The sequence below is a fragment of the Elephas maximus genome, chromosome 24 (genome assembly GCF_024166365.1).
Source record: "Elephas maximus indicus isolate mEleMax1 chromosome 24, mEleMax1 primary haplotype, whole genome shotgun sequence".
In the NCBI taxonomy this organism is placed as follows: Eukaryota; Metazoa; Chordata; class Mammalia; order Proboscidea; family Elephantidae; genus Elephas; species Elephas maximus.
Genome location: NC_064842.1, coordinates 49,656,684 through 49,680,353, shown reverse-complemented (window position 1 = coordinate 49,680,353; position 23,670 = coordinate 49,656,684). Strand labels below are relative to the sequence as shown.

Sequence of the window (23,670 nt, the reverse complement as noted above, 5' to 3'; positions counted from 1 at the left end):
ACAGGAGATCACAGGCATGAGAATTTAAATATGTCCTCTGCAGTTGCACTTTGGTGTGAAATTACTACTCTGAAAGCAGTTTTTAAAACCATTCTCCCATCTGTAATTTCATCTTTATACATGTTAAAAGTCAAGAAATTTCATAATTATCTTGCGCATTTGGTATGATGTTCTTGCAAATATGAAATCAGTTTTTGTTTATCTTTAACTCTATCCTAATGGTCCGAAATTGCCAAATAATTTTATATCCCTTTGCTTTACAAAGTTGCATCTATACAAAGCAACTGTGTATCTTGGTAAACTTTGACTTTATTTTGAACATTTTATTATTTTCCTACAAGGCTTCATAGAAAATTTGTGTGTTAAAATTAAGGCAAAAGAAAGTATATATGTAATTCTCAAACATACTTTGAATATATTCCTCCTATCATAACAGAAATAATGTAGTTGGTTGAACTAGATTTGTATATAAAAGTGCTATTACAATAATTGTGTTAAAACAGCCAGAAGGAGGAAGATACTAGATTAAAAACACCCACTGCCATCAAGTCGATTCTGACTCATAGCGACCCTATAGGACAGAGTAGAACTGCCCCACAGAGTTTCCAAGGAGTGCCTGGCAGATTCAAACTGCCGACCCTTTGGTTAGCAGCTGTAGCACTTAACCACCATGCCACCAGGGTTTCCATAGATGCTAGATAGACCTACCCAATATCAAGACATTTTATAAAGCTAAATTAAATAAAGTGTGCTATCGGTCCAGAGATAAACAAATGGATAAATTAAGGGGAAAAATAAAACCTAAGCTAGTTGCTATCAAGTCAACTCTGACTCATGGTGACTCCATATGTGTATAAGTAGAACTGAGCTCCATAGGGTTTTCAGTGGCTGACTTTTTCAGAAACAGATTGTCAGGCCTTTCTTCCAAAACACCTCTGCATGACCTCAAACCACCAAGTTCGTACCGTCCGGGGACTTCTAAACTAAGGATCCAAAAAACCCATTGTCGTCGAGTCGATTCTGACTCATAGCAACACTACAGGACAGAGTAGAACTGCCCCATGAAGTTTCTAGATCTTTTGGTTAGTAGCCAAGCTCTTAACCACTACACCTCCAGGGCTAGACCCAAAAAAGGCCTAAGCATATATGAGAATGCAACATGTATTACGTAATATCAGATGTGATATTACAAAAAGTAAGGAAAGGACTGACTCTTCAAAAATGGTGTTGGGCAACTGCCTTTCCACATGGGAAAAAAGATCAAATTAGATCACTAATATCTAACAATGATTGTGAGGATGGCGCAGGGCTGGGCCCTGTTTCATTCTGTTGTACATAGGCTAACTATGAGTCAGAATCAACTCAAAGGCACCTAACAACAACAACAACAACATCTAATACTATACACATAATAAAAATTCAGACAGATTGAAGTTGAAGATATGAAAATAAAAACTTAAAAATATTGAACTAAAACACTGAAATTATGTTTATGATCCTCATAAAGACACAAAGATAATAAATCTGAAAAATAATAGACTAATACATCGAAGTACATAAAAATTCGAAACTCCTGTACAAGCAAAGATAACATACATATATTTAAAAGCTTAGCTGAGAGAAGATTTTTCAACACATACAATGGATACAACATTCAACGCATGCTAAGAACAAAGACAAAATTTCTACAATTCAATGAGAAAAATACAAGTCACTAGAAAGCTGTACGGCAGATTTAAGAAGGCAATTACAAGCAACGTAACTGGTCAACAAACAGATGAAAGCAAGCCTGCTCTCACCTGAAGACAGTCACAGGAAAATAAAAACAACTGCAAGATACCATTTCACACCCATCTAAGTGACAAAATTTTTAAAGTCGTTCAATACCATTGATTGGAATGAGGCAACAAGTGTATGGATATTCTGTCAATGGGAAGGTCAATCAGCACAGCCTCTTTGGAGAGCAATTTAGTAATCTCTAAAAAGCTGAAGGGAGCCTTTGGTGGCGCAGTGGTTAAGAGCTATGGCTGCTAATCAAAGGGTCAGCAGTTCAAATCCACCAACCACTCCTTCAAAATCCTATGGAATAGTTCTACTGCTTCCTATAAGTGTCACTATGAGTCGGAATCGATTTGACAGCAACAGGTTAGCAAAGCTGAAAACGGGAATTCGCTTCGACCAGAAATTATAATTATAGGTACAGGCCTTAAAGAAACTCATGTATGTGTGCTTAAAAAACCAAAACAAAAAAACCAAACCCACCACCCCCCCCCATATGGTTTCCAAGGAGCACCTGGTGAATCTGAACTGCCTGCATTTTGGTTTGCAGCTGTAGCTCTTAACCACTGTACCACAAAAAGATATATAATAAGATATTCACTGAGAGGTTTTGTTTGTTAAACAAAAAAAAAAGAGGAAAAGGAAGGAAGGAAGGAAGGAATGAAAGGAGGGAGGGAGGGACGGTGAGAGTGGGAGAGAAGGAGAAACAATCAAAATATTAATGCCCATAAATAGGGAAATGGATAAAAAAAAATGCAGAATATTCACACCGTAGTTAAAAAGAAAAACTAAATCTATATGGTTAAAAATGGATAAATGTTGATATAATAAAGAAAGCTGTAGAAGGATAATGTATGTTACCAAAAAAAAAAAAACCCATTGCCCTTGAATCGATTTCAACTCATGGTGACCGCATAGAATAGAGCAGAACTGCCCCATAGGGCTTCCAAGGAGCACCTGGTAGATCTAACTGCCGACCTTTGGGTTAGTAGCCGTAGCACTTAACCACTACGCTACCAGCGTTTCCTATGTTATAATAGGGAAATTGAAAACAAACACACAAAACAAAAATCAAAAACACAGAAAACAATACTCAAACTATTTAAGGATGTGTATATATGAAAAAAATTTTTTTTTTTTTTTATATATGATGCACATCAAATTTGTGGTAACGTTTGTCCCTGGGAAGGGAGAAGAGTTTGTGAGTGGGGAGGGGAACAATGGAACTTCAAGTTTATTTTTTAACATTGTATTTCTTTTATTCAAAAGTATCCAAAGCCATTTTTTTCAAAGAAATACTAAAATATACATAGTCATTTTTCCCTCACAGTAGTAGAGAAACTACCGTAGCATGAATTTATAGCTTCGTAAATATACTTCAGCAACTCTAATAGGCAGTAGCTAGGGCTATAATTCCTATGATGCTGAGTCAAAATAGTCATTGCTACCATTCAATGAGAACTAGAGGCTGGGGATGTGAAATATGTGATGTATAATTCTTTCAGGTAACTATCATCCCTACTTTACAGATAGGAAATCTAAGGCTCAGAGAAGCTCCCTGAAAAAATTGCCAAAAGCTTCAGGCAAGCTTTAAGTGGTGGAGATAAATTTTAACTCATACCTGCCTGGCAACAAAGGTTGTGCTCTTAAAGACTCTGTATTCTGCTTTCTATGTCCCTTCACCTGTCTAATTATCTCAACAGGCCTTTATTTGTGTAAGGAGTTCCTCAAGAAGATCTTTGCAAAACCAGCCAATAAAAAAATCCTAAATATAGGGCACATATGGTGTTTTACCGCTCCTACAGGATTCCTGGAATTCTATACTTGCTGCATACACTGTACTAACCATAAAAAAAAAAAAAACCATAAGCTACACACAAATCTGCTCCATTTCAATCAATGCCATGTAAGATGCGCCAGCGGGAAATAATGGCCAAGGTGAGTGTTATAGCATTTCTAATATGAAAGAATGAATTAGACAATAGATAATATGTATACATTTCCTGTAGGCTCAGGTATACTTATGCATTTTTTTTTTCAAATTTAAAAGCCATTTTTGAGACATTTGCAAATCTAACAGGCACTGTCATCTGTCCCAAGAGGTTGTATTTTTGTGTGTTGCAATTCATACCAGGTCTCCTACCTTGGAGAGAATGGAGAGATGAGCTGGGTCTCTCTGGCCCATGTAATTATGGGTGGAGGTAAGCTCTTCACTTCACACGGGAGTGTCACCTCTTCCCCTGCAATGACTGAGATCTCAACAGGTTTATCCTGTGACAATCCTAGTTGGTCACCAATCACTCGAGGCCTTACTAAAATAAACACATTTGGGGAGGGGAAGAGAAACAGTACATTAAAAACAAAATACAGCTTAATTTCCATTAAAATATTGGCTACTAATGTTCTTAAACAATTTACAAAAAGACATTGTTTATTCCAAAGTTTCAGGGCAAACCTAAACCTTCCCATTAATGTGTTTATTGCGAGAGGTGACAGGAAAAAACCAGAAAGTTCTTCTTTCACCTCTTCCTCTCAGAACACAACAAAGAGCTCTGCTGAAATACTATTTTAAAGTGTAAAGCCCCCACCTACCCCCCCACCAAAAAAAACCAAACCCACTGCCATCGAGTTGATTCTGACTCATAGTGACCCTACAGGACAGAGCAGAACTGCCACATAGGGTTTCCAAGGCTGTCATCTTTACAGAAGCAGACTGGCACATCTTTCTCCCACAGAGTACCTGGTGGGTTCAAAAGGCCAACCTCTTGGTTAGCAGCAGAAGGCTCTTTAACCACTACACCCCCAGGGCTCCCTTTTAAAATATGCCATCTGCAAAAGTAACCCCTCAAGGCAGAGCACTAACCAAAACATAGCTGAGGCTGGCTTTGCCAGGAGTTTTAAACTAACTGGTGTTACTGGAGCTGGTTGGGTGCAATAAGCATACCCCTTGGGAAAAACACCATAAAACTTTTCCGAAAGGCTATACAATTACTCTCCCTTCAAGTCAGAGTCTAAGGAGAGGAGGTTTTGGTTGGCAGCAAGAATGCATTCTTGTAAAAAACATAAACCTGGGGGAGCAGTTCACACTAGGGGTTCAGCCCTGGTCCTCTGGTAACATTTCTGGGAGAGGACTGTGAGTTTTGGCAAAGGTTGACAGTGTCAAAGAACAACATTGCCCCAAGACTCTCACCATAGACAGTCAGCTGCACTTTCCTCTTGGCATAGCCTACCGCATTGATGGCTGTGCAGACATACTCCCCGCTCTCCTCGCCTCCTGGTGACACCACATACAGACTTCCATCAGCCCCAGCAGAAAACTTAGCACTGCTAGTGGAAATCAGCTCTCCTTTCTGCAAAGCATAAGTGCAAAGTGTGTTTAAAGATAATAAAAGAGTGACTTCATGCCTGGAAGAGAAACAGAGGAAGAAAAAAAAAAAAAAAAAAAAACCTCCAAAAGGGAAAAACACTAGATTAAAAAAATGCTAGTTTGAAGAAAGTTATTCATAAGAAAAATTGGACAAATAAGGTGCTATTTCTCCATGCCAAACTATACCTCCTTCATTCTGGAGCTACTAGCAAAGGGAGACAATAACACTGGGTGGCACAATGAGTCCTTACTCCATGGCATTTAGCATGAATTGACTATTATTCATGCTCACACCAACATTCTGAGTAGCAACTATCTCAACCCTCACTTTACAGGTGAATGTATTCAAGCACAGATGGGTAGAGGAAATTGCCCAAGGTCACAGAGCTTGTCTGTGGTAGAAGTGAGATTCCAACTCAGTCCACATCTAGAGCCAAACTCAAACTCTGTGCTGAACTGCAGTACAAAGGGTCAGCCTGGAAAGAAATTCCATTTTTGCATTTTACTTTTAAAATGCGTTCAACATCTGCTAGGTTCCAGACACAGTGCAGTCTGGGGATCAGCTTCACCAGCATTTTGCGTCCAGAATATAAAATGTTAACCTTTTTATTTAATTTACAGATATTAACATCTCCTTCTTCATATATTAGATTTTATATATATATATCACGGCGATCTTTTAGGACAGAGTAGAACTGCCCCATAGGGCGTCCAAGACCGTAAATCTTTTTTTTTTATTTTTTATTGTGCTTCAAGCAAAAGTTTAAAATTCAAGTCAGCTTCTCATATAAAATCTTATACACACACTGTTATGTGACCCTAGTTGCTCTCCCTATAATGAGACAGCACACTCCTCCTCTCCACCCTTTATTTCCTTTGTCCATTCAACCAGCTCCTGTCCCCCTCTGCCTTCTCCTCTACCTCCGGACAGGAGCCGCCCACATAATCTCATGTGTCTGCTTGAGCTAGGAAGCACACTCCTCATTGGTATCATTTTATGTCTTATTGTCCAGTTTAATCTTTCTCTGAAGAGTTGGCTTCGGTAATGGCTTTAGTTTGGGGCTAACAGAGAGTCTGGGGGCCACGAGAAGGCTGTAAAACTTTATGGAAGCAGAATGCTACATTCTTTTCCTGGGAAATGGGGGAGTGACTGGTGACTTCAAACCACTGACCTTTTGGTTAGCAGCCAGGTGCTTAACCACTGTGCAACCAGGGCTCCTTCAGAAATTTTTAGGTAGATAAAAAATTAGTACATCAAAACATTTTGAATGTAACACTAAGTAATGAAATGCCACATTTCATTATTACGACATTATTTCATATTATTTTATATTTGGCTGATTTAAATTAATTTATAGAAAGTATGCCTTCTTCACGGCTATTCAAAAACACGAAGGGCTTCGTCAGGAAATGGGTATTCCCTCACTGCAAGAATATAGGTAAAACCTGGACAACTATATGTTAGGGATATAAAGAATGCAGTGGATTGAAACGTGTCTCTGAAAAAGATATGCTGAAGTCCTAACCCCTGGCACCTGTGAATGTGATTATGTAATAAATTGTTGCTATTGTCGTTAGGTGAGGTCCAGTCAGTTCCTATTCATAGACCACCCCATGCACAACGGAACAAAATGCCGCCCAGTCCTACGTCAGCCTTACAACCAATGCTATGTCTGAGCTTACTGTTGCAGCCACTATGTAAATCCATCTCATTGAGGGTCTTCCTCAGTCTCACTGACCCTCTACTTTACCAAGCATGATGTTCTTCTCCAGGGACTAATCCCTCCTGATCACATGTCCAAAGTATGTGAGATATAGTCTCGCCATCCTTGCTTCTAAGGAGCATTCTGGTTGTACTTCTTCCAAGGCAGATTTGTTCATTCTTTTGGCAGTCCATGGTATGTATATTCAATATTCTTTACCAACACCAAAATTCAAAGGCATTAATTCTTCTTTGGTCTTCTTTATTCATTGTTCAGCTTTCACATGCATATGAGGCAACTGAAAACACCATGGCTTGGATCAGGCACATTTTAGTCCTCAAGATGTCCTCTTTGCTTTTCAACACTTTAAAGAGGTCTTTTGCAGCCGATTTGCCCAATGCAATGTGTCCTTTGATTTCTTCACTGCTGCTTGTATGGGTGTTGATTGTGGATCCAAGTAAAATGAAGTCCTTAACAACCTCAATCTTTTCTCCATTTATCATTGCTTTTTGGTCCTGTTGTAAGGATTTTTGTTTTCTTTATGTTGAGGTGTAATCCATACTGAAGACTGTGGACAAACTGACGGACACGTGGGGATGCCAATTCCTGAAGCCTTGTTTTCCAGCAATGCCTTCAGTGCAGCTTGGACTTCTTCCTTCAATACCATATGTTCTTGATCATATGCTACCTCCTGAAATCTGTGAATGTTGATCAATTCTTTTTGATACAGTGACTCTATATTCCTTTCATCTTCTTTTGAAACTTCCTGTTTCATTCAATATTTTGCCCAAAGAATCCTTCAATATTGCAGCTCGAAGCTTGCATTTTTTCTTCAGTTCTTTCAGCTTCAGAAATGCCAAGTGTGTTCTTCCTTTATGCTTTTCTAACTCCAGGTCTTTGCACATTTCATTATAATACTTTACTTTGTCTTCTCAACCCTCCCTTTGAAATCTTCTGTTCAGCTCTTTTACTTCTTCATTTCTTCCACTAGCTTTAGCCACTCTACATTCAAGAGCAAGTTTCAGAGTCTCTTCTGACATCCATTTTGCTCTTTCCTGTCTTTTTAACGGCCTTCTGCTTTCTTCACGGGGTAGCTATGAGTCGGAATCAATCTGACAGCAATGGGTTTGGTTTAGTACCTTACTTAAAATCAGTTGGTCTTTCATCCTTGGTTCCTGAGAAATAATCCTTGGAATTTTCTAGGTAATGAAGGTGACTTTCTTATCTAAAATCACCAGACTACACTTGAGAATTCACGTAAATGAGTGAGGCGTTGGCCATGTTACAAAGACTGTCTGGTCAGTTAACCTCGGGAAGGGAGTGAGACATGATTTAATCAACCATGCATACTCAATGTGGGCTCAATCATGACTATGCAATGAGGTCCTAATCATGACTATGCAATGAGGTCCTAATCATGACTATGCAATGAAGCCAATAAAAGGCTCTGAATATGGAAGTTCCCTGAGACAAAGATTTGGAGGCAGGAAGCTTATTTGAGAAATGATTCCCAGAGGCTTGAGAGGGAGAGAGGGAAAGTGAGGCATACAAAAAAGGAGAGCTAATAAAGGGCTTCACTGGTTTGGTTTCCTCTTTGGAATAATAGTAGTCCCTGTGCAGTATAAACAGTTAATGCAATTGGCTGCTATCAGAAAGATTGGAGGTTTGAGTCCTCACCTCCCCCCCGCCCCACCCCAGAGACACCTCATCAGTAAATGGATAAATAGAGGAATAGTCACACTACATCTACGAAATGTCAATATCAGGCGGCTGCCTCGAAGCCAAAAAGAAAGGCTCAGTGATCTCCTTCCAATAAATCAGCCACTGAAAACCCTACGGAGCACAGTTGTATTGTGACACACATGGGGTCGCCATGAGATGAATTTGACTCAGTGGCAACTGGTATAGTACAGTCACAAGTTTCATGTATGACTAAAGATATTCAAATGTTATTTTTTAGCACACGACATAAACGAACATCACTAAAAACCAGCTGCCATCGAGTCAGTTCAGACTCATGGGGATCCCATGTGTGTCAGAGTATAACTATATTCCTTGGGGCTTTCAATGGCTGATTTTTCAGAGGTAGGTTGCCAGGCCTTTCTTCTGAGGTGCTTCTGAGTGGACTTAAACCTCCCATCTTTTGGTTAGCAGCCAAACACGTTAACCATTTGCACCATGCAGGGACTCCAACAAACATCACTACGTGTGTCATTTACCTTGGACCAGATGATGGACGGTTTGGGAATTCCACTTGCTTTGCATGGTAATGTTACTGGAACACCTTCAATTGTACTGAATATCTGCTGCCCATGCTGAATGGTCGGTAGAACTAAAACACAAGCAGAATTCAGAATGTGAGCAGTTGTTCTTCCACTTAGCCTCATATGATTAAAGTTGAGCATTTTCAGCGTATGCTTATGGTTTGTAAAAACTATTTGTAAATGTTTTTAAGTTTGTAAAAAATATTTTATATTTTTTTCAATATCAAAACATATGAAAAACAAAAATGAAACTTTTTTTGATAGACAGCTACGGTAAGTTGGTCAGGGAGTATGCTGCGCAAACAAGAAAATACTAGAGTTATGATCTGAAGAATTTTGTAAAAACTTAAAACAAGTAGTAAATGATGGCTAATAAGTTGACCTTCCAAATAAAAAATAAGAGAGGACTAAAGAGAATTCATTTTTCCTGGGAAAACAAGAGAGAATTGTACCCTGAGAGCTAAACAACTACCACATCTTTTTGACCGGTGTCCATTATTACATATTAAGTTGCAGTGAGCTGACTTAAGTCCACCTATAGAGAAATGGGCTGTTTAACCATCACATATTCAATAATCTGTCGATATACAAGAATCGCTTAGCAAACTACCAAAGTTAACTTAGAAAAAAGGACGCATTTTGTTAAAAGGAACTTAACAGTAAAACTTGAAAGGTCTTGTGAGCTTACATTTAAAAAGACTAAATACAGAGTTCTAAGTCAATATTTTTCAGTCAGAAAAGAATAACAACACCTTTTGACATTAGAAGGCAACTGGAGAATTATATGAGTAGAAGGAAAAGGAAGACTGTTGATCACTCCATTCTGAAAAAAGTATCAATATTCAATCTTTTGGAAATAATGATTTTGAGTAAAGGAGCTCCCATACATGAAAATTCCTAACCCAGTCCAAAGAATATAGTAAAAGCACAATAAATACCAGCACATTTGCTTTCCATCCTCTGAAAAGATGAGGCTTGGAACTGCTTCTTGGAGCTTCATCACTCACTGCCTTTTTTGCCTTGAAGTTGTTAGACTTTTCCAGTTGTCATAGCTACCCATTAGTAGAGGTTTACCCGAAAAAGAGTTACAGAGACCTCAGTAAAGAAACTTTCATGGGAGGTTTATTTAGATTAAGTATGCTACATACTCATATTTTCCTATGACTGGACTTTAGATAATTTCTTCTTAAATGGGTTAGCAGCAAATTTCTAGTCCTAAGTAAGAATGCCAGGCTACTCTCTAAAGCAAGACATTTAATTTCTAGAATCATCATAAAATGCCAACTTTCACCTATGTTGACAATTTATGGCCATTTTCATAAATGTGTAATGAGTTTGAAAGGGATAAAGGAAAGTGGCAAGTTTAGGCTATGGTTTTGAAATCTGATCACATTTAGGTTTGGGAGAACAGTTTCTTTCAAGATTATCAATCTACATAAGTTAATATCACAATTAAACTCTTTGTCATTTTACTTTGCAGCTATATATGCATTCATTCATTCATTTTAGAGCTGGGTAGAGCTTTTAAAGAGCATTCTTAAAAGGGAAGAGGCAGAGTGATGAAAGTGGCAATACTAATTAACAGAAATGCAGAGGTCTAGGGAAACTGGTGCTGTATTCCACCCAACTCAAAGACAAATCTGTTGGCTACAAAGTTGTTTCACTCATGATATATAGCTGGGTTGATATTTTTTAACTTATCAACTAAATCAGCTGCTCACTTTGGACTAAGATGAACTACGAAAGGATGTTGTGAGATGTAAAGACTGTAAAGATTCCCTGAATAATGATACGCTACATCATGAAAGCATAGATGACTTGGTTTGTCTCGTCTCACCCCTCTCATCTGGCAGACATCACAACTAATCGTGTCACTCACTCTTTCACTCCCAAATTTGGGCTCAGACTTCTTCTTGACACAATATTCCAGGCAGGTGCTGTAAGTCAAATGGAAGGTATATGGGGGGCATGACTGAACTAGATTCTTAAATCAATCCTTAAGCACTCATCAGGAAATCTATGGACTGATTCTCTTTAAAAATATTTAAACATAACAGTACCCAGATCTGGCATTAGACATTTTCTCCTTTAGGCTGTAACTAATTTCTTGGTTGATTTGGTATTTTTTTTAAATAATATTTCTTCAAGAATATTTCCGATAGGGTTATTTAAAAGGAGAAGTAGCCATGAAAAAGGAAGATAATCTTCATCCATTAAATTTTCACCAGACCAAACAAAATTTGGAAACTACTGGATTAAGTGATTCTCCAATTCATGTGATAAACAAAGATTGAATTAACTACTAAAAATAAATATTCCATGCTATTTTCTTCTCTAAGATGCTCAGCCCTGTACACAAAGCTATTTTTAAATACTACATTTTTTAAAAAAGGAACGTCACAAATTCCTTAAAGGAAATACATAAAAAAGTTATGACAATTTCTTAAACTATGAGCTGTCACTTATTTATTGAGATGTATAAAGTTGGTAACTGGCAGTCGTGAATGGAAAAAGATTGCTTCTGGATTTTCTTCTTTGTGACCTTTATTTAACATGAAAGAAGACTGTTTGGCGCACATGAGGTGACCTTTAGAAAAGTTTAGGTCATTTCTAGCTGAAAGACAAAGGGGCCATTGGTAAGAACATGCTTTTTGCACAATCCAAAAATAAAAGGCAACTTTGGATGGTATAATAAGTTCAACTTGCCTGAAATTAAAATGTATTTTTAAAAATAATCATCTGAGAGCTGAGTTCATTTTTATCAATTAAGAAACCACTTACAAAAGCCCTTGGCCAGACTCAGCTGGTGACTCCCAGTGATGTCTTTCTGTGTACACAGAAAAGTGAAATCTGACAACAGCATTAACCAATGTAAACATTGTTCAAGAAATAAAGCTTTTGGTAAGAACAACAATTAGGAGGCTTATCTCACTTCTTATAATTAGAGCAATAGAGTTACTTGATTTAAATATATTAACCCAGCTCTGAACACTTTTTGGAAACAATACAATGGGCAATTGTCTTACCGTGCACAACCACAGTGGTGGTTTTGTTATTGGTTCCAGCAACGTTACTGGCCACACAGGTATATTCACCTCCATCCTGAAGACGAACTCTTTCAATATGGAGGCTCCCATCACTGCGCACAGTGATGTAAGGACTCTGGACCAACTAAAAGAAAAAAGAAGTCATTTTTAATTAAAAAAAAAATTACCTGAGCCAAATTGGGATTTACCTTTTTTTTTTTATTATTCAACTGGGTAAATGCCTTATAAAACATTTTAACACTTAAGTGAAAAATGATGACCATAAGATGTTACCAAAAGTGGTATCAATTGCATTAAATCTTGGCATACCTCAAAAGATTATAACTATTAACATTTGTAAGACAGTTATGTACATGCCGGAAAAGGGAAGAAATACAGACACCACTTGTTTCACATTTCTGTATTTTTTGTTAGCACTCAAGACTCGAATTACACTTCTGGCTTATGTTGTTCTTCTCCAAGGACCTTATTGTCACTGAGAAGCAATTTCGTATTTCTATTTTGGCACACAGGTGGTTACGTCACAGATGCAAATGGTAGAGGACAAAGTCATCCAGTGTCATACATGTATGACATACATATAGAAACTGTGTCACAGGAGACTGGCAATATTTTCAGTTAAGACTGATCATCTCTAAATCTATACCATTTATGTATATATCTCAGGGCTCAAGCATTATCAAATTAACTTATAAGTGCATTTTTTATTCAACTAGTTGTGCTAATTTTTCTTGGGTTTTTATTTAAATATGAACAATTTTACATCTTCTTCTATACAGCTGATTCACTACTAATAGGTACTTTAAGAAGAGAGTGAGAGAGTCTAAATACTTCTGGAAACCAGGAAAAATATGCTGAATGGGATGAAAATTTATTGACAGAGATAGCATATTTATGAGAAAATTTCATAGAACTGTGAAAAAATTTTATCTTTTCATAATCAGAAGTTACACATTGAAAAACTATGACACAATGTAGATCCACATTTTTAAAGAGTACATGATAAAATATATAATGTTCATAGTTAATATTAATAAAAAATAAATATTAATATATATAATGGGAGAATTTTATGGCAATATTGACATTTCATAATCCCATAGAAGGAAGCACATAAAAATATTAATATGCTATGAAAATAAGTTAATACATGCTTCGGATTTTGCATATTCTAAATTAAGTTTATCAGTAACATTGTATTTAATGGGAGATTATAGAAATTACACCATTTCTCCATTTTACTAATCCCAAAACAATATGAGCTCCACAATCACATTAATACTGAAGAAAAGTTTTTGTACACTTATAAAAATGTATTTTGTATATTTATTCAAGCTGCTTTGATATTGTAATGGTTGGAATACCTTGCTTCTTCCTCAAGTAAACTAGGAAATGTGAGTACATGCATTTAATACATTCTTACCATGGCTGAGTTCTTAATCCACTGCCGTTCTGGAATGGGATTCCCAGCCAATAAGGTACAAGGCAAAGTAAGTTGCTGTCCTTCAATTACATTGGCCACTGGAGGACTGATCCCAATAAGAGGAGCAACTAAATCAGAAAGAGCACAGGTACTTTCAACTCTATTTCATCCAAAAGAAAGGCAAACATTTTATAGGCCAAAATATCTACTAACAAGGTTATGAAAATCTGAGCTTTTAGAAACAAAAGTTATAAATGTTAATGAGTATGAACTTGAAGGGAGACATAAGGACATCTGTGAGCAAGAAGAATGGCAAGAAGGCAAGTAGTAGTGAAGAAGTAAAGAGAGTAGGGCAGTCTGAAGCAGGGGTAAGATGGTAGAAGAATAGAAACATCAAAACAAGAAATTTACAATGTATTCTGTAGACAACTGGAGAGTAACTGAAAGCATGTACACAGAAAAGTGGTATCATCAGAAACATTCTTTGGAAATACTATTCTAAAAACTGAATGGGAGCTATTGGAGAAGGAGAAACCTGGAAATGACGAGATCATTGAGGGAGCTGCTGTAATAGCTCAAACAAATAAAATGAGATGGACTCTCCTACATAGAACGGCAAAGAAGTATTGTAAAAATACCCTCTTCTAGAATTCAAAGACCAAACTTAACTTAAAACAAAGTAAAATCCCTAACAGATTTTATCTGTCAAAAATCAAGTTTACGTAGATGAATAAAAGTAGATACATGAAGAAAATATATGCAGGCAAAAGTTGTGAATTACTTGTCAAATAATGACAAATTCATGCTGACAGATTTAAAAATCACATTAAATGCTATAATAATTTAAACAATGTAGTACTAGTGCATAAATAGAATAGAATACCAAGGAATACGCATAAGACTATAAACTTATCATGTAATCAAATCGATATTCTAATCACTAGGAAAACAATAGATTATTTAATAAAAAATATTGAAACAAAAGTCTCACCACTTGGGAATAAAGGATGCTATATTCTTACTTTATATCAAACACAAAAACAATTCCATGTGGACTAAAATGATAAATGTAAAAAAGATAACCAGAGAGGAGCCCCACCACTCTAAATATATATTCATATTTAAACTCAAATCAATTTATTTGATTCTACCTTCATGTCATCAAATGGAAAATGAGAAGCTTGGAGCAGATGCTCTCTAAGGTTATTTATAGTTGTAACATTCTGTGAAATATGAAATGGGGTTCAGGAAGGAAGGCTACTCTAGTAATTAGCTATTTACTTTTTTTTTTTCTTAAAGTGGCACAAGTAGTAAGAGATGAAAGTAAATAAAATTCTGATGATTCTGGAGAGTGTGGTTTCTAAACACGTAATTGATCTTACCAAGTCCCGTCACGATTACTGTTGCCTGGGATTGGATCTTTCCAAACTGGTTTTCAGCTTCACAAATATAGGTTCCTTTATCATTTGCCCATAAGTCTAAAAATAAGAGACGATTTATTCATTCGACACTATCTATGAAGCATTAACTATGTGTCAGTCACAGTGCTGATATATAGGAATAGAAACTATGGTACCTTCCTCCAGGAGTTCCCATTCTAGGGGAAAAGACCCACACAGAAAGCAACAATTAACACTACAATTTGATAAATGTTCAATTAATACATTCTACATTTCAAAAAAACAATCTGTGGAAAAGGCGGGGCCAAGACGGTGGAGAAGTCAGACACTTCTTGTGGTCTCTCTTACAACAAAGACCCGAAAAAACAAGTGACGCAATTATATATGACAATCTAGGAGCCCTGAACATCAAAGGCAAAGTTGAAGAACTGGACTGAGCAGCAGGGGGAGGGAAAGATGGTTCAGAAGTAGCGAGGATTTACCAGACCTGACCCGGCAGGAACCGGCACCTGCAGGCCGGATCAGCTGGTGAGAATGATGAGAAAAGCAGTGACACTTGGGACACATTTTCCACATCAGGAAAGACTGATTGGCAGAGAGTCTACTCAAGCCTCCAGAACCAGTGAAAAGCAGCGCTCAATCAGTAAAGGTAAGTACATGCATCTAACCTACTGCGTGGATGAAAAAAACACTCCTTTGGGAAAAACATCTCTCCCATTTACCTGCCTCCTCCCCACTCTGCACCGGATTCCAGGCCAGCTTCAGAGATTGCCACATCCCCTAGGCTGGATGTAGGACTGGTCATGCACTCTAAGCCATTCTCCTGGCCTTGGAGAGGGAAAAATTAACAAACGGGAAAAAAAAATCTGCCAGCTCCCCTAGGACAAGAACTTATGGCAGGCACAGCTCCTTTGCCTAAGCATAGGTATAAAGGGTCCTTGGACTTTGAATGCCTTTCACTCGTGCATAGACTTGTGTGGGCCCATTTCAACAGCATAGGCCCTCATTAGCACAGTACAACAGGGTACGTAACTGAAGTCTAACTTCACATGTTTCAGCTATCTGGTGGAGAGGCAAGTTCGTGATATTTGACACTGCTCTGCCTATTAAGCAGGGTCCTCATATACCCACGTTAGGGGCCTGAGGACTGGTGGTTCCACTTGCACCACCTAGCCACCCATGACAGGGGTCCAAGGATAAGTGCTGCCTCCCAGTCCTTACAGCCAATAGCGTTTGGTGCCCATAGTCCAGCTGCAAAATCCACTGACCTACACACTCTAGGGAACAGGGATGCACTTTCTTCCCAGGCACTCAGGGGCAGCTGTCAGCCCCCTGCCTTGTTCAGCGCATGACCTCCTACTGCAGCCAAATACCTATGCCTACACCAATCATTCCTGCCCATCTAGGACTGTAGGTGAGAGCCTGCACCAAACATTTGGTGAACAGACTACCTGGACAACTGAGCTGAGTCCATACAAGAAAAGTAAACAGACTCCTGGGCTCACACACCTAGTAACAGATCTAACCACCTGGTGATAGGACATTAGAGCTTCAAAGGTACCAAAAATCAAACTAAGTCATATGAGCAGCCTATTTGGACATATAAAACAAGAAACTAGGACACAGTAAGCGAACATAAATAAATATAATAACTTGTTGATGGCTCAGAGCCAACAGTCAATAGTAAATCATATAAAGAGGCAGACCATGACAGCTTCAGCAAGATTCCAAAACAAAGAATCAAGAAATCTTCCCAAGGAAGAAAAAGTCCTGGAATTACTGGAGGTAGCATACAAAAGATTAATATAGAGAATTCTTCAAGAGATTAGGAAGGAAAGTAGGTAAAACACAGATTAAGCCAAGGAATACACAGACAAAGCAACAGAGGAACTTAATAAGATTATATAAGAGCATAATAACAAATTTAACAGGTTGCAAGAATTCATAGACAGAAAACAGAAATTCAGAAGATTAACAATAAAATTTCAGACTTAGACAACTCAATAGAAAGTCATAAGAGCAGAATTAAGGCAATGGAAGTCAGAATTAGTGAGATTGAAGATAAAGCACTTGACACCAAATTATCTGAAGAAAAATCAGATAAAAGAATTTTAAAAAATGAAGAAACCCTAAGAATTATGTGGGACTCTATCGAGAGGAAAAACCCATGAGCAATTAGAGTACCAGAACAGGGGGGATAACAGAAAATACAGAGAGAATTGTTGAAGATTTGTTGGTAGAAACTTCCCTAATTTTGTGAAAGATGAGAAGATATCTATCCAAGATGCTCATCAAACCCCACATAAGGTACAGCACCAAAGAAAGACACCACGACATATTATAGTAAAACTTGCTGAAACCAAAGATAAAGAGAATTTTTAGAGCAGCTAGGGATAAACGAAAAGTCATCTACAAATGAGCTTCAATAAGACTAAGCTCAGACTACTCAGCAGAAATTATGCAGGCAAGAAGGCAATGTGATAACATATATGAAGCCTTGAAGGAAAAAACTGCCAACCAAGAATTATATATCTGGCAAAACTGTCTCTCAAATATGATGGCAAAATTAGGGCATTTCCAGATAAAAAGAAGTTTAAGGAATCTGCAAAAACCAAACCAAAATTAAAAGAAATACTAAAGGGAGTCCTCCAGTTAGAAAACAAATAACAGAAAACATCCCAAGTCTAGAACACGGGACAGAGCAACCAGATAGCAACCCAGGTAGGCAACTCACAAAAATGAATTGAAGATAAAACACTGAAAATAGGGAAACAGAGACATCAATATGCAAAAAATGGCAAAAAAAAAAAAAAATGAGGGACTGAAAAAGGCACTCACAGATCTTTCTTATGGAGAAGAAGTCGAGGCAATATAAAGAAATACAAGATTGGTTTAAACTTAGAAAAATAGGGGTAAATATTAAGGTAACCACAAAGGAAACTAACAATCCTACACATAAAAATAAAAGCCAAGAAAAACAAAAAGATTCAGCAAATATAAAATCAACAACAATGAAAAAGATGAAAAGAAAATACATAAAGAAAAACAACTAAGCACAGAAAATTAAGTGGAACAAAGAAACTGTCAACAATACACACATGCACAAAAAAGACATCAAAATAACAGCATTAAGCTCATACCTAGCCATAATTATGCTAAATGTAAATGGACTAAATGCACCAATAAAGAGACAGACAGTGGTGAATATGGATTAAAAAAACACGATCCGTCTATATGCTGCCCACAAGAGACACAACATACACTTAAAGACACAAACAAACTAAAACTCAAAGGATGGGAAAAAAATTACCAAGCAAACAACAATCAACAAACAGCAGGGGTGGCAATATTAATTTCTGACAAAATAGGCTTTAAAGTTAAATCCACCACACAAAGGATAATGAAGGACACTAATTAATGATCAAAGGGTCAATACACCAGGAGGACATAATCATAATAAATATTTAAGCACCCAATGACAGGGCTCCAAAATACATAAAACAAACTCTAACATAATTGAAAAGAGACAGCTGTACAATAATAGTAGGACACTTCAACACAATCCTTTTGGTGAAGGATGGAACAACCAGAAAGAAGCTCAATAAAGACATGGAAGATCTAAATGCCACAATCAACCCACTTGACCTCACAGACATATACAGAACACCCTACCCAACAACAGGCAAGTATACTTTCTTTTCAAATGCACATGGAACATTTTCCAAAATAGACCACATATTAGGCCATAAGGCAAGCCTTAACAGAATCCATAGCATCAGAATATTACAAAGCCTCTTTTCTGACCATAAAGCCATAAAAGCGGAAATCAGTAACAGAAAAAGCAAGGAAAAAAAAATCAAGCACATGGAAACTGAACAACACCTTACTCAAAAACTACTGGCTAACAGAAGAAATTTAAGGACAAATAAAGAAATTCACAGAATCAAATGAGAATGAAAACACATCCCACCAGAACCTTTGAGACATAACAAAAGAAGTACTCAGAGGTCAATTTATAGCAATAAATGCACAAAGCCAAAAAGAAGAAAGAGCCAAAATCAAAACATTAACCCTACAACTCAAACAGACAGAAAAAGAACAGCAAAGGAAGGCCTCAGGCACCAGAAGAAAGCACATAATAAAAATTAGAGCAGAATTAAATGAAATAACCCCCCCCCGACCAAAAAAAACCCAGTGCTGTCGAGTAGATTCCAACTCATAGCGACCCTACAGGACAGAGTAGAACTGCCCCATAGGGTTTCCAAGGAGCGTCTGGTGGACTCGAACTGCAGACCCTTTCGTTAGCAGACGTAGCACCTAACCACTATGACACCAGGGTTTCCTTAGATGACACAGAGAACAGAAAAGCAATTGAAAGTGTTAACAATACCAAAAGCTGGTTCTTTGAAAAGATCAACAAAATCGATAAACCCTTGGCCAAACTGACAAGAGGAAAACAGGAGAGGAAGCAAATAACTCAAATAAAAAATGAGGTGGGCAATATCACAACAGACCCAACTGAAATGAAAAGAATCATAACAGAATACTATGAAAAACTGTACTCCAACAAATTTGAAAACCTAGAGGAAACGGACAAATTTCTAGAAACACACTACCTACCTAAACTAACACAAACAGAGGTACAACAACTAAATAAACCTATAATAAAAGAAGAGATTGAAAAGATCATGAAAAAAAATTCCAACTAAAAAAAAAGCCCTGGTCCTGATGGCCTCACTGGAGAATTTTACCAATCTCTCAGAGAAGAGTTAACACCGCCACTACTAAAGGTATTTCAGAGCATAGAAAAGGATGGAATACTCCCAAACTCATTCCATAAAACCAGAATAACCCTGATACCAAAACCAGGTAAAGACACCACAAAAAAAAAGAAAATTACAGACCAATATCCTTCATGAACTTAGATGCAAACATCCTTAACAAAATTCTAGCCAATAGAATTCAACAACATAATCAAAAAAATAATTCACCATGACCAAGTGGGGTTCATACCAGGTATGCAGGGATAGTTCAACACTAGAAAAACAATCAATGCAATCCCTCACATAAATAAAACAAAAGACAAGAACTACATGATCTTATCAGTTGATGCAGAAAAGCCATTTGACGAAGTCCAACACCCATTCGTGATAAAAACTTTCAGCAAAATAGGAATAGAAGGGAAATTCGTCAACACAATAAAAGGCATTTATACAAAGCCAACAGCCAACATCATCCTAAATGGAGAGAGTCTGAAAGCATTCCCCTTGAGAACGGGAATCAGACACGGACACCCTCTAACACCACTCTTTTGCAACATTGTGCTGGAGGTCCTAGCTAGAGCAATTAGGCTAGACAAAGAAATAAAGTGCATCCAAATTGGTATGGAAGAAGTAAAAGTATCTCTATTTGCAGATGACATGATCTTATACACAGAAAATCCTAAAGAATCCTCAAGAAAACTACTGAAATTAATAGAGGAGTTCAGCAGAGTATCAGGATACAAGATAAACATAAAAATCAGTTAGATTCCTCTACATCAGCAAAGACAACTTTGAAGAAGAAATCACCAAATCAATACCATTTACAATAGCCCCCAAGAAGATAAAATACTTAGGAATAAATCTAACTAGAGATGTAAAAGACCTATACAAAGAAAATTATAAGACACTACCACAAGAAACCAAAAGATACCTACATAAGTGGAAAAACACACCTTGCTCATGGATAGAAAGACTCAACATAGTGAAAATATCTACGATACCCAAAGTGATCTACAGATACAACACAATTCCGATACAAATTCCAATGGCATTTTTTAATGAGATGGAGAAACAAATCACCAACCTCATATTAAAGGGAAAGAGGACCCAGATAAGTAAAGCATTACTGAAGAAGAACAAAGCGGGAGGCCTCACACTACCTGATTTTAGAACCTTGTATACCACCACAATAGTCAAAACCGCATGTTACTAGTACAACAACAGATACACAGAGCAGTGGAACATAAGTCCAAACATAAATTCATCCACCTATGAGAGCTGATATTTAACAAAAGCCCAAAGTCCATTATTTGGGGAAAAGACAGTCTAACAAATGGTATGGGCATAACTGGATATCCATTTGCAAAAAAATAAACAAGACCCATACCTCACACCATGAACAAAAAATAACTCAAAATGGATCAGAGACCTAAACATAAGATGTAAAACTATAAAGATCATGGAAGAAAAAATAGGGACAATGCCAAGAGCCCTAATACATAGCATAAACAGAATACAAAACATTACTAACAATGCACAAACACCAGAAGAGAAACTAGACAACTGGGAGCCCCCTCAAAATCAAACACTTATGCTCATCAAAAGACTTCACCAAAAGAGTAAAAAGACAACCTACAGACTGGGAAAAAATTTTGGACTGTGACAAATCTAATCACCATTTAACCTCTAAAATCTACAAGATACTGCAAAACCTCAACAACAAAAAGATAAACAACCCAATTAAAAAATGGGCAAAGGATACGAACAGGCACTTCACCAAAGAAGATACTCAGGTGGCTAACAGATACATGAGGAAATGCTCATGATCACTAGCCATTACAGAAATTCAAATCCAAACTACAATGAGATACCATCTGACCCCAACAAGGCTAGCATTAATCCAAAATACACAAAATAATAAATATTGGAGAGGTTGTGGAGAGACTGGAACACGTATACACTGCTGGTGGGAATGTAAAATGGTACAACCACTTTGGAAATTGATTTGGTGCTTCCTTAAAAAGCTGGAAATAGAACTACCATCCAAAAAAAAAAAACCCAAACTCGTTGCCGTCAAGTCGATTCCGACTCATAGCGACCCTATAGGACAGAGTAGAACTGCCACATACGGTTTTCAAGGACCGCCTGGTGGATTCGAACCCTGACCTTCTGGTTAGCAGCCATAGCTCTTAACTACTATGCTACCAGGGTTTCCAGAACTACCATATGATCCAGCAATCCTATTCCTTGGAATATATCCTAGAGAAATAAAAGCCATTACATGAATAGATACAGGCACACCCATGTTCATTGCAGCACTGTTTTACAACAGCAAAAAGATAGAAACAACCTAGGTTCCCATCAATGGATGAGTGGATAAAAAAGTTATGGTATATTCACACAGTGGAATACTATACAATGATAAAGAACAACAATGAATCCATGAAATAACTCAGAACATGGATGAATCTGGAAGGCATTATGCTGAGTGAAATTAGTCACAAAAGGACAAATATTGTATGAGACCAATATTATAAGAACTCAAGAAAAGGTTTAAACACAAAAGAAAACATTCTTTGATGGTTACGAGGGTGGGGAGGGAAAGAGAGGGGTATTCACTAACTAGATGGTAGACAAGGATTATCTTAGGTGAAGGGAATGACAACACACTATTACAGGAGAAGTCAGCCCAACTGGACTAAACCAAAAGCTAAGGGGTTTCCTGAATACGACCAAAGACTCCGAGGGACAGAGTAGCAGGGGTGGGGGTCTGGGGACCATGGTTTCAGGGAACATCTAGGTCAATCGGCATAAAAAAGTTCATTAAGAAAATGTTCTGCATCCCACTTTGGTGAGTGGTGTCTGGGGTCTTAAAAGCCAGCGAGTGACCATCTAAGATGCATCACTTTGTTCCAACCCACCTGAAGTAAAGGAGAATGAAGAACACCAAAGACACAAGGAAAACATGAGCCCAAGAGACAGAAAGGGCCACATAAACCAGAGATTCCATCACCTTGAGACCAGAAGACTAGATGGTGTCTGGCTACCACCAATGACTGCCCTGACAGGGAACACAGCAGAGAGTCCCCAATGGAGCAGGAGAAAAGTGGGGTGCAGAACTCAAATTCTAGTAAAAAGACTAGACTTAATGGTCTGAGACTGGAGAGACCCCAGAAGACACGGCCCCTGGACTCTCTGTTAGCCCAGAACTAAAACAATTCCTGAAGCCAACTCTTCAGACCAAGATTAGGCTGGATTATAAAACATAAAATGATACTTGTGAAGAGTGTGCTGTGAGCAAAAGTTAGGAAGACAACTCATGGAACAGACTCAGGAAAAGAAGAAGTAAACCAAGTCCTTTTGAAGGTCTCCCTGGAAATTCAGGGATTTGATAACACTGTTTAAAATTATTTGAACCTAGAGCCTAATTCTGTGTAAGAAGAAAGAACTTTAGAAATGATTATCTAGCATTTTTGGAGCCCTGGTGATACAGTGGGTAAGAGCTTTGCTGCTGTCTTAGTCATCTAGTACTGCTATAACAGAAATACCACAAATGGATGGCTTTACCAAGGAGAAATTTATTCTCTCACAGTCTAGTAGGCTACAAGTCCTAATTCAGGGCATCAGCTCCAGAAGAAGGCTTTCTTTCTTTGTTGGCTCTGGAAGAAGGCTCTTGTCATCAATCTTTCCCTGGTCAAAAAGCTTCTCAGGCACAGGGACCCCAGGTCCAAAGGATGTGCTCAGCTCCCGCTGCTGCTTTCTTGGTGGTATGAGGTCCCCAACTCTCTGTTCATTTCCCTTTCCTTTTACCCCTCTTGTAAGAGGGTGGTGCAGGCCACATCCCAGGGAAACTCCCTTTACATTGGATCAGGGATGTGACCTTAGTAAGGGTGTTACAACCCCACCTTAAACCTCTTTAACATA

General features: G+C 37.7%; 1 protein-coding gene across 6 annotated transcripts in view; it reads right to left on the bottom strand.

Moving 5' to 3' along the window:
• The window catches only part of HMCN1 (hemicentin 1), a 551,288-nt gene that overhangs the window by 234,665 nt on the left and 292,953 nt on the right, over positions 1-23,670 (bottom strand). For all 6 annotated transcript variants that reach the window (XM_049868532.1, XM_049868536.1, XM_049868533.1 and 3 more), the window contains 6 exons: positions 14,966-15,061; positions 13,584-13,711; positions 12,140-12,284; positions 9,069-9,181; positions 4,970-5,129; positions 3,923-4,091 (listed from right to left, as the gene is read on the bottom strand). In XM_049868532.1, the coding sequence (XP_049724489.1) occupies positions 3,923-4,091; positions 4,970-5,129; positions 9,069-9,181; positions 12,140-12,284; positions 13,584-13,711; positions 14,966-15,061 (811 nt within the window). The remainder of the gene's footprint in view (positions 1-3,922; positions 4,092-4,969; positions 5,130-9,068; positions 9,182-12,139; positions 12,285-13,583; positions 13,712-14,965; positions 15,062-23,670) is intronic.